Below are 12,127 nucleotides of genomic sequence, written 5' to 3' on the forward strand. Positions count from 1 at the left end.
CCAGACAGGTTAGATGTATGATGTATGATACTAACCTGAGTGAAGCATCGGACCAGACAGGTTTGATGTATGATGTATGATACTAACCTGAGTGAAGCATCGGACCAGACAGGTTTGATGTATGATACTAACCTGAGTGAAGCATCGGACCAGACAGGTTTGATGTGTGATTATGATACTAACCTGAGTGAAGCATCGGACCAGACAGGTTTGATGTGTGATACTAACCTGAGTGAAGCATCGGACCAGACAGGTTTGATGTATGATACTAACCTGAGTGAAGCATCGGACCAGGCAGGTTTGATGTGTGATACTAACCTGAGTGAAGCATCGGACCAGACAGGTTTGATGTGTGATTATGATACTAACCTGAGTGAAGCATCGGACCAGACAGGTTTGATGTGTGATACTAACCTGAGTGAAGCATCGGACCAGACAGGTTTGATGTATGATACTAAGCTGAGTGAAGCATCGGACCAGACAGGTTTGATGTATGATTATGATACTAACCGTGAGTGAAGCATCGGACCAGGCAGGTTTGATGTGTGATTATGATACTAACCTGAGTGAAGCATCGGACCAGACAGGTTTGATGTATGATACTAACCTGAGTGAAGCATCGGACCAGACAGGTTAGATGTGTGATTATGATACTAACCTGAGTGAAGCATCGGACCAGACAGGTTTGATGTGTGATTATGATACTAACCTGAGTGAAGCATCGGACCAGACAGGTTTTATGTATGATTATGATACTAACCTGAGTGAAGCATCGGACCAGACAGGTTTGATGTATGATTATGATACTAACCTGAGTGAAGCATCGGACCAGACAGGTTTGATGTATGATTATGATACTAACCTGAGTGAAGCATCGGACCAGACAGGTTTGATGTATGATGTATGATACTAACCTGAGTGAAGCATCGGACCAGACAGGTTTGATGTATGATTATGATACTAACCTGAGTGAAGCATCAGACCAGACAGGTTAGATGTATGATTATGATACTAACCTGAGTGAAGCATCGGACCAGACAGGTTTGATGTATGATGTATGATACTAACCTGAGTGAAGCATCGGACCAGACAGGTTTGATGTATGATACTAACCTGAGTGAAGCATCGGACCAGACAGGTTTGATGTGTGATTATGATACTAACCTGAGTGAAGCATCGGACCAGACAGGTTTGATGTGTGATACTAACCTGAGTGAAGCATCGGACCAGACAGGTTTGATGTATGATACTAACCTGAGTGAAGCATCGGACCAGGCAGGTTTGATGTGTGATACTAACCTGAGTGAAGCATCGGACCAGACAGGTTTGATGTGTGATACTAACCTGAGTGAAGCATCGGACCAGACAGGTTTGATGTGTGATTATGATACTAACCTGAGTGAAGCATCGGACCAGACAGGTTTGATGTATGATACTAACCTGAGTGAAGCGTCGGACCAGACAGGTTTGATGTATGATACTAACCTGAGTGAAGCATCGGACCAGACAGGTTTGATGTATGATTATGATACTAACCTGAGTGAAGCATCGGACCAGACAGGTTTGATGTATGATACTAACCTGAGTGAAGCATCGGACCAGACAGGTTTGATGTATGATACTAACCTGAGTGAAGCATCGGACCAGACAGGTTTGATGTGTGATACTAACCTGAGTGAAGCATCGGACCAGACAGGTTTGATGTGTGATACTAACCTGAGTGAAGCATCGGACCAGACAGGTTTGATGTATGATACTAACCTGAGTGACGCGTCGGACCAGACAGGTTTGATGTGTGATACTAACCTGAGTGAAGCATCGGACCAGACAGGTTTGATGTGTGATTATGATACTAACCTGAGTGAAGCGTCGGACCAGGCAGGTTTTCCCAACACCAGCATTTCCTATTAGTACAATTTTGAACAGGTAGTCATAATCTTCCATGCTCATCCTAAACTGTTGGTGAAAAGAGAGAAAGATAGAAAGAAAGGGTGGGGGAGAGAGAGAGAGAGAGAGAGAGAGAGAGAGAGAGAGAGAGAGAGAGAGAGAGAGAGAGAAAGGGTGGGAGAGAGAGAGAGAGAGAGAGAGAGAGAGAGAAAGGGTGGGAGAGAGAGAGAGAGAGAGAGAGAGAGAAAGGGTGGGAGAGAGAGAGAGAGAGAGAGAGAGAGAGAGAGAGAGAAAGAGAGAGAGAGAGTGTGGGAGAGAGAGAGAGAGAGAGAGAGAGAAAGGGTGGGGGAGAGTGTGAGAGAGAGAGAGAAAGGGTGGGGGAGAGTGTGAGAGAGAGAGAGAAAGGGTGGGGGAGAGTGAGAAAGTGTGAGAGAGAGAGAGAAAGGGTGGGGGAGAGAGTGAGAAAGAGAGCGAGAGAGAGAGAAAGGGTGGGGGAGAGTGAGAAAGAGAGAGAGAGAAAGGGTGGGGGAGTGAGAGAGAGAGAAAGGGTGGGAGAGAGAGAGAGAGAGAGACAGTGAGAAAGAAAGGGTGGGGGAGAGAGAGTGAGAAAGGAAGAGAGAGAAATCAATGGATTGAATAACAGAATATTCTAGGTCAGGGGTGTCAAACTCATTCCACGGAGGGCCTAGTGTCTGCAGGTTTTTGGTTTTTCCTTTCAATAAAGCCCTAGACAACCAGGTGTGGGGAGTTCCTAACTAATTAGTGATGTTAATTCATCAATCAAGTACAAGGGAGGAGCGAAAACCCGCAGACACTCGGCCCCCCGTGGAATGAGTTTGACACCTGTGTTCTAGGTCATTCTGCAGAGGTAAACAACAACATGTGTGGACGACCGAATACAAATACTGACCTTGCATAAAAAATAATTCTTTATAAACCTCCTGTATAATGCACTGTTTGGCTACTCTGCCTCTTCCTAACGTTTCCTTGAGCATAGTTAAGATAACGCCACCAATATTTTGCATAGCATAAGTGCACAATACGGAATTTAAGTTAAGGTCTATTCCCCCCAAAAAAGAGGTGTTGAATAGTTCTGCATTTCATCAACAGCGGCAATAGCTGCTCTTGAAGCTTTTGGAGATTCTACAAGTGAAAGAAAACAACTGTTGACATTTAACCAGCATCTGACAGTAAGTGTTTAGTTCTAAATGCTGCCTTTTATGCATCACATCAAAAGAGCCATTGTGTTTCCCTGAAGCACATTCAGTGTTTTTTTCCTCTTGAAGGATCCAAGATGTTGCTATGGCAGGGCCTAGTGTGCATGTGTTTTTATGGACTGGTTGCCAGGGGCTAATGGTGTGATGCTGGGAAGACTGCAAGGAGAAGTCCGCACACACAGGGAGAGGGAGAGAGAGAGAGAGAGAGAGAGAGAGAGAGAGAGAGAGAGAGAGAGAGAGAGAGAGAGAGAGAGAACAATCCAAGCTAACACTAGTTACTAGTTAGCCACTAGTTACTATCAAATTACAGCCTCGTGACATATGCATTGGAAATAGTACGCTATATTTTATCATAATACTGTAATAGCTAGTTATGTATTAAATATCATACAGTGGTTTCTGCTTTGCAGTAGGCCTATCATGTGGCATGCAAACCTGGAAAGGAAAAGAGAAATTGCACGATGCGGCTAGATTTAAGTGATAGCCTATCTACTTTCACGGGTTTCAACTGCAATCTCACTAACGTTAGCAAGTTACTGATACCAAACAAAATGTATTGGCCGTCCATGACCGAAAGAGCCCTGGCGAAGGCCCCCAGTCCCCCACCCAATTCACAATTACATGAAAAAAAGATTTCCTATTTTCATTGTTCTATTCTACCTGCCTATAACATTTCGATATTACTAACATTTGATTACAAAAACAATCCAATCAGTATTCGGTAAAACAAAGGCCAACGGCTATTATTTCTCTTAGAATAACAAGACTATAATATTTTGCAGGGAGGGTATGCATCAGTGGCTAGCTGCAGCATATGTTAACTGTCTGGGTGCATTGATTTAGCTACCTAGCTAGCTGGTCAGCAACCTCTCTTGTTTAGCGTATCAACATATCGCTCACCTAAACGAAAAAAAATAAATCAGCTTTTGTAGTTGTTATCTAGTAGCTACAAACTAAGATCTCATCTCAAAAAGCAAACAAGCTAGCTAATTACGTAGCAAGCGATGGTTTCCCCTCCCAGAAAACAGCTAACGTACGTCAGCTAGCTTTTAGCTAGGTACCTAGCTAGCTCGGTCGCTAGCAAAGATGCTTATTATGGCAATTGGCTAGCTAAATAATCGTGCCATTTAAAATACTAACTACACTTACCAAAAACGTGGGGATATTCCCCGACTTCAACGTATTTCAATATGCATTCAGTCTGCTCAGCGAAATCGGCAACAGGGCTTGTTCACCAACAGTGTTGATCACTCAGCCTCAGCAACAGCAGCAGGGTTTCCAGTAGTTACCACAGCCACAAATTCAAAATGGGTAATATCATAAAAATTTATGACAACAAAAATGTGCTTAATTTAAGGTTAGGGTTAAGCATAAGGTTAGATTTAAAATCACATTTTATGAAGACATTTTTTTTTTTTTATATTGCATGAACAGTAGTCTCTCTTGGCTACTACGGTGTGGTATTGGGTCGTTACAGTATGCACTGTTTATTTCGTATTTGTTTCCTGACCCGCCATTGAACTAATACACAAAGTACAGTAGGGATATGATGATGATGATGATGATGATGATGTAGTGGTAGAGAGTCATCAACCAGGGTTATTTCTACATTATTACAGAATGAACACTGCTGTTCATTGATTATTTATTTTTCCATTAGTATCTATCGATTTATCCTGCTACTGGTCACTATTACTCCCCCACACTCACCCTCCTACTGTTTATTATCTATCCTGTTGCCTAGTGAATTTACCCCTACCTCTATGTACATATCTACCTCAATGACATTTACATTTTTAGTAATTTCGAAAACACTCTTATCCAGAGCGACTTATGCATTCATCTTAAGATAGCTACAGTAGGTGAGACAACCACATATCACAGGCATAGTAATTACATTTTTCCTTAATAATGTAGCTATCAGCAAGGTCTGAGCTATTAAAGTCAAGTTTAAGTGTTAGTTCACAAGGTGGGGGGGGGGGGGGGGGGGGGATACTGTGGGATTATTTAAGATACCCCTTAAAGAGGTAGGATTTCAGATGTTTTCAAAAGATGGGCTAGGACTCTGCTGTCCTAGCTTCAGGGGGAAGCTGGTTCCACCATGGGAGTGCCAGGACAGAGAAGAGCTTGAACTGGGCTGAGCGAGAGCAGCCCCCCCCCCCCCCCTCCCCTAAGGGTGCGAAGGCCATGGGAAGGTTGAACAACAGGCGAGCTGCAGTGTTGCAGGAGTTTGATGGCACTAGCAGGGAGCCTAGCCAACAGCGAATTGCAGTAGTCCAAACGGGAGATGACAAGCGCCACTTCCTGTGTGAGGTAGGGTCGTACTCTACGGATGTTGTAGAGCATGCACCTGCAGGAGTGAGTCACTGCTTTGATGTTTATAGAGGACAACAGGGTGTTGAACATGGTCATGCCAATGTTCTTTGCACTATGGGAGGGGGACACCATGGAGTTGTCAACCGTGATGGAGAGGTCTTGGAGCGGGCAGGCCTTCCCCGGGAGGAAGAGCATTTCTATCTTGTCGAGGTTGAGCTTGAGGTGGTGGGCCGACATCCCATCTGAGATATCTGCCAGGCATGCAGAGATGTATGTCGCCACTTAGGTGTCAGAAGGGGGAAGGAGAAAAGTACAGTGCATTCAGAAAGTATTCAGACCACTTCACTTTTTCAATTTTTTTTAACTTTACAGCCTCCTCGTCTGCCACCACCATGCTTCACCGTAGGGATGCTGCCAGGTTTCCTCAAGACGTGACGCTTGGCATTCAGGCCAAAGAGTTGATTTCATCAGACCAGGGAATCTTGTTTCTTATGGTCTGAGAGTCCTTTAGGTGCCTTTTGGAAATCTCCAAGCGGGCTGTCATGTGCCTTTTACTGAGGAATGGCTTCCATCTGGCCACTCTACCTTGAAGGCCTGATTGGTGGAGTGCTGCAGAGATGGTTGTCCTTCTGGAAGGTTCTCCCATCTCCACAGAGGAACTCTGGAGCTCTGTCAGAGTGACTACTGGGTTCTTGGTCACCTCCCTGACCAAGGCCCTTCACCCCAGATTGCTCCGTTTGGCCGGGCGACCAGCGCTAGGAAGAGTCTTGGTGGTGCCAAACTTCTTCCATTTAAGAATGATGGAGGCCACTGTGTATTTGGGGACCTTCAATGCTGCAGACATTTTTGGTACCCTTCCCCAGATCTGTGCCTTGACACAATCCTGTCTCCACGCTCTACAAACAATTCCTTTGACCTTGTGGCTTGGTTTTTGCTCTGACATGCACTGTCAACTTTTGGACATTATATAGACAGGTGATAGCCTTTCCAAATCATGTCCAATCAATTGAATTTACCACAGGTGGACTCCAATCAAGTTGTAGAAACATCTCAAGGATGATCAATGGAAACAGGATGCACCTGAGCTCAATTTTGAGTCTCATAGCAAAGGGTCTGAATACTTATGTAAATAAGGTATTTCTGTTTTTTATTGAATTCATTTTAGAATAAGGTTGTAACGTAACAAAATGTGGAAAAAGGGGAAGGGGTCTGAATACTTTCCCAATGCACTGTATCTACCTCAGTGCTAAAAAAAAAAAAATAATATTGCAAAATATTCCCAACCATCAACTAGTTCAAGTTTTATTTCTCACATGCACAAGTACAAATGTTTAACTTGCAAGCGCTACCCAACAGTGCAGTCCTATAAGAAATAGGACAAGAAGCTATATACAGTGTCAGGGCCAATTGAAATGTAGTCAACTTTAGAGAGTTGGGGCAAAATTATTGAATTAATAAAATGTGTTTATCTTTGATGAAAATAAACCATGCAAATATGGTTGCCTATAATAAAAGGAATTTTGTGAACTGAAAAAGAGAAGAATCAGATTTTTGTGCGGAACCATCTGTTTGGTTCCTTGACGGAGTGGTTTCACGGTTACACTGAACGGCTAAATAATATGCCCTTGGTTTCCTCTGTGAGGTGAAGCGCTAACAGGCTAGTCAATAAAGTCAGTTTATAATAATTGTTTGGATCAGTGTATTTTCCCGACATGGGGCTCCCAGATGAGGCGAAGGCCCTTCCACCTCCAGGAATAATCAACCGAAACTCGGTCTGGCTCGGTGTTATCGGCTGGTGCTCTGCGATGCTACAGAATGCCATCAACCGCAGGCCGCCCATGAAATCAGGTAGGGATGGCTAGCTCACTTTAGCATGAGTCGCCTAGCGCTAGCCGCTAAACAAGAGTACCGTAACTAACTGTTAGCTAACTAGTTTGATCTCAACCGAGAGCCAGGTCAAGTCATTTTAATGTCATAGGCTATATAATAGCTAGCTGTTTTAATTATCAAACAAACGTAACGATTTAACGTTAGTCAGCTAGCTAACACCGCTGGCTACAAACACATACTGTGACTGGTAGTTAGCTTGACAGCTGATTACAAACATCAGAACACTGCTTGCCAGCTTATATTCTTAACAAAAATTCACTGTCTTCTGTAAATGTAATGTTCAAGAAGGTAACGTTACATTATAATACACTGAATGATAGAAAATATATTTTCTAGTCTGCAATAATAACTGGGATCGATTGGTCTATGAAATGTGGCCATTTCAGTTGACTGACAGCATATCAGTCATGGTGTTTGGTATAATTTTGTTAAAGGTTCCAAAAGGAATCTGTTATAAAAAAAACTTCACGTAAATAACAAGGTTACCAACAAACAACACATACAAAAGTTGTATAACGGCAGAATAAGATACCGGGTAGGGAGTGGTCTATTTAAAAATGTTTCACTCCCCATGTTTATTCCCGAAAAATGTCCTCACTCTGGTAGCCTATCGACAAACATTTAATAAAAAGCTACATGGTGAGTTGCTACACTGTTCTGCAGCTAGTTAGCTAGGTGAATTGATCATGTTATTTTTTTATGCGTTGTTTGTTGACAACCTTGTACTTTACCAAGTTTTTGGAACAGATTTCTGTTGGAACGTTCCACAAATTATACCCATCCTCAGTCATGTCAGGATGTCTTATAGCGTCGATGTAACCATCAACAAATTAAAATAGGCTTTATAGGTATTTTAATCATATAGAAATGACACTTTACCAGGCTGATCTAGGCTAACACTAGCTACAGATTGTAACACCAGAATGGGATTTAACCCCCCCCCCCCCCAAATTGATACCTATTACACTGGAAGTTACAGGTCTGCCAATTTAAAAATAAATAAAAACGTCAGGGATTTTTTTTCAACTACCCAGGAATTGGCAATACTATCTATGTTCTCGATTTGTGGGAACTGCAGTCTCATAAAATGACTGTGTACAGTTGCAGGGGGTCCAGTTTGAATTGAGAAAAATCTCTGTTATTAAAATGTTTTTTTGCGCCATGAATTAATCCAACAATGTGTACGCTGCTGCCTTGTCTATTTCAAATATTCTCTCATTGATCGAGACCGGTGAGTGTCATCATGATATGCGGACAGGGTGGACCCGCCTGTATCGATCAACCCACCTGTATTTGTCATTGTCTTTGCAGGTGTTCACCGGCAAGCCTTGCTGGCATCCATTGGTTGGTTCATTGGTTACCATGTCACCAAACACGAGAACTACACATACGCTAGACTGGACCGAGACATGAACGAATACGTACGGCTCCACCCAGAGAACTTTTCAGACAAAGGTAAATGGACTGATGTTCACATAGAAAGACATGAATCCCTCTGTGTTCAAGTCAATCACTAGGCTAGATTCTAGCAACAACACCCCCATAGCTTCATAATGTTCTCATGGACCATCAGATAAATTACACAGGCCTGTTTCTTCTAGTCACAAACCAGGCTCTAGCTGTGACCGCAAAGAAATACCATTCCTACCATCCTGCACCAAATGTTACGTCATTGGCACATTTTGATATTGATTTCTTACATTTTATATGGCATTGACATACACAGAGCAATCAACCCAGCTTGTTTCACAAAACTCGGGCAACTAACTGATATGTACATATGTCAGTCATTTTTATTCAATATTTAATCAAGTGTTTTTGTGTGTGTTAATCTCCACAGAGAAGAAGACATTTGCTGAGATTGTGGAGCCTTTTCACCCAATTCGCTGAGTGTAGGAGGCTGGCTGAAGGAGAACAGAATACCACCTGTCTATGTAGTCCCTAGTTGGTGTTAATGCGATCACCCATTACATTATGTAAAATCCTAAAGAGTCTTGTATATAATAAAATAAATCCTACTCAAATAATGTGCTCTTGTTTACACAGAATATTATTCCTCTCCAATAAAGTGTTGTCATTATGTTTCAGATAATAGGTCGTATTATCGCCTGTTGTTCATGGATATAGAATAGCATAATTCAATGTGACAGTTGCCTTGGATGCCCAGGCTTCGATCACCAAGTCGAGCTGAAAGCTTGTGACAGGTTGCAGGCCTGGGCAGTTCCAGTCCTCAGGGGGGCCTGATTGGTGTCACACTTCCTCCCCCCCCCCCCTCCCCCCAGTAAACATGTAGCTGATTTAAACTAATTGCATCTAACTGAAGATCATGAGGACACAATTCTGAGCTATTTACAATTCACACACAAATATTATCTGCTATGTTAGTCTTGATGAATACATAATGGGGAAGTATATCAGCTAACAAACGTAGCTGCTGTATGTGTTCTTTTACTCTAATCACTAAAGTGTCTTGGACATTTCAAAAACAACAAAGACATGCAGAAGTCAGTTTCGACAAAAGCACCTTTTTAATTCAATTTTACACATGACATGGTGTTATTGACAGTATATGTAAACAGCTTGACAGTTGTAAATCTTAGTTATGTTCAAGCCCCCAAAAATGTATTGCTTGTTATGTCGATGGGGTTAACCTGAGTCTTCTTATTCTAATTCATTATTCCGATGATGTCCATGTACTTGGTCGTGACGCCCTGGGACTTCTTGGTGAGGTTTCCCATGACAGAGAACAGTCCCCTGAGGTGGAAGTGGAACAGGGCCTCGGGGTCAGCCTCCAGCATGGGCTCCAGGGTCTTATTCTGGGCCAGGTAGGTCTGGGTCTTGCGGTCGTCCAGCGTGATCAGACCACTCTCCACTGTGTTCCTGACAGCCTTCAGCATCAGGTAGTAGTCATAGAGGTCTTTACAGGAGCTTCCGGTTGCAGAGTGACAGTCCTGGAAACAGTCTTCATCTTCGTCTGACTCCACATCTCTGAGTAGGCTGGGGAGGAGGACAGTCTGTTCCATGTTGAGAACTGTAGCGCTGTAGCGCCTCAGAGCCAGGAGCAGGCAAGCCCGGTTCAGCTTGGTGTTGGTCTCGGCAGACTGCATGGCAGAGGTTCCAGGTGGATGGACGGTTCTGGCAGAGATGGCTTTTTCCTGGGTGGGGATGGGGCTGGAAGCCTGAATGCAGTGCAAGGAGCTGAGGGGGAGTATTGGGGCTTTATAGGCTACGATAAGCCTACCTGAGGTGGGCCGGGCTGGTAGACTGTAGTTATGCAATAGGATGGGGTAATCCTATGAGGGACATTGTAACTAATGTTGAACCATGACCAATAGGTCAACTGCAGTTATGCAATAGGATGGGGTGATCCTATGAGGGACATGGTTCAACATTACAGTTACAATGACTAAGTCATTGTTTGCTTTTCACAAGCTTTATTTTAGGGCTGACCCCATTTAGTTGACTGGTTGATGGGCTGTTAGTCGACAGATTTTTTTTTAAATCGAGCAGTGGCAAATATATATGGTACACAGGACGCCTGTCTCAGTGGACTAATCCATTGCGGAGGTCTGTCTGAGTGGACTAATCCATTGTAGAGGCCTGTCTGAGTGGACTAATCCATTGCGGAGGTCTGTCTGAGTGGACTAATCCATTGCAGAGGCCTGTTTCAGTGGACTAATCCATTGTGGAGGCCTGTCTGAGTGGACTAATCCATTGTAGACGCCTGTCTCAGTGGACTAATCCATTGTGGAGGCCTGTCTCAGTGGACTAATCCATTGTGGAGGTCTGTCTCAGTGGACTAATCCATTGTGGAGGCCTGTCTCAGTGGACTAATCCATTGTGGAGGGCTGTCTGTGTAACAGTATAACTTTCGTCCGTCCCCTCGCCCCTACCCGGGCTCGAACCAGGGACCCTCTGCACACATCGACAACAGTCACCCACGAAGCATCGTTACCCATCGCGCCACAAAAGCCGCGTCACTCGCTCTGAGACCTGAAGTAGTTGTTCCCCTTGCTCAGCAAGGGCCGCGGCTTTTATGGCGCGATGGGTAACGATGCTTCGTGGGTGTCAGTTGTCGATGTGTGCAGAGGGTCCCTGGTTCGAGCCCAGGTAGGGGCGAGGAGAGGGACGGAAGCAATACTGTTACACCTGGGTGGACTAATCCATTGTGGAGGCCACAGGGGTGACACACCAGTATCACCAGTAGTACATTTACCATAATTTCTAATCAACAATGTTTGTTTGGTTACTTATTCTGTTAATGCATTCAATGTATTATTATTACAGTCTTGTCGTTGTAGATGTGGGCACCTTGTTTGCAGAGCGCACAACCTAGGCTACATTTGTGAGAAAACACATTTTTGGTTTATTTCATTCCATTTACAAGTTGTTCATTTATTTATTGCACCTGATTACTCATAGAAGTACAGTTAGGTTCCTCAAAGGCGGTACCGAGTCAGTGTGCGGGGGAACAGGTTAGTCCAGGTCATTTGTACATGTTGGTTTACTTCTTATCCCTTGTGCAACTACAGCTGTGTCTGTCTGTTGCGAGCTAACTGGCGTGGGAAACGATGAGGGGCCCAGAATATTTTATACAATGTTACAAGTTTGATAGCACAAGCAGGCTGGATCAAGTTAATAGTTGATACAATGTTTCAGGTTCCTTGCAGACAGACTGTGCGTAGCCAATGTGATTTATGGGATATACATTTTTATCAGGATATTTCTACCTGCGTGGGTTGCAATGTTTTTACTTGTTGGCTTTATGTAGGCTATATTTACATATTGGCAATGGCAATAGAAGTTACTTTTAGATT

The 12,127-nt window shown here is 43.6% G+C and overlaps 2 protein-coding genes across 2 annotated transcripts; one reads left to right on the forward strand and one right to left on the reverse strand.

Annotated features, from left to right (window-relative positions):
• The first annotated feature begins 7,007 nt into the window (after positions 1–7,007).
• On the forward strand, positions 7,008–9,341 carry ndufc2 (NADH:ubiquinone oxidoreductase subunit C2). Its single transcript, XM_038960974.1, has 3 exons — positions 7,008–7,268; positions 8,622–8,765; positions 9,151–9,341. Exons 1-3 carry the CDS (start codon positions 7,133–7,135, stop codon positions 9,198–9,200), a joined length of 330 nt encoding a protein of 109 aa, XP_038816902.1. The 5' UTR covers positions 7,008–7,132; the 3' UTR covers positions 9,201–9,341.
• Positions 9,342–9,815: 474 nt separating this feature from the next.
• Positions 9,816–10,514, reverse strand: LOC120018019 (thyroid hormone responsive). The gene has a single exon (XM_038960973.1). It carries the CDS (start codon positions 10,415–10,417, stop codon positions 9,977–9,979), a length of 441 nt encoding a protein of 146 aa, XP_038816901.1. The 5' UTR covers positions 10,418–10,514; the 3' UTR covers positions 9,816–9,976.
• Between the last annotated feature and the right edge of the window lie 1,613 nt (positions 10,515–12,127).

Source organism: Salvelinus namaycush, chromosome 23 (genome assembly GCF_016432855.1).
Source record: "Salvelinus namaycush isolate Seneca chromosome 23, SaNama_1.0, whole genome shotgun sequence".
NCBI lineage: Eukaryota > Metazoa > Chordata > Actinopteri > Salmoniformes > Salmonidae > Salvelinus > Salvelinus namaycush.

What these genes read in the sequence shown, in the direction of transcription:
- ndufc2 (XM_038960974.1), top strand. Translation starts at nt 7,133, where the DNA reads ATGGGGCTCCCAGATGAGGCGAAGGCCCTTCCACCTCCAGGAATAATC. An exon ending in CAGGCCGCCCATGAAATCAG is followed by an intron (nt 7,269 to 8,621) that starts GTAGGGATGGCT and finishes TTGTCTTTGCAG; the next exon opens with GTGTTCACCGGCAAGCCTTG. An exon ending in AGAGAACTTTTCAGACAAAG is followed by an intron (nt 8,766 to 9,150) that starts GTAAATGGACTG and finishes TAATCTCCACAG; the next exon opens with AGAAGAAGACATTTGCTGAG.
- LOC120018019 (XM_038960973.1), bottom strand. Translation starts at nt 10,417, where the DNA reads ATGCAGTCTGCCGAGACCAACACCAAGCTGAACCGGGCTTGCCTGCTC.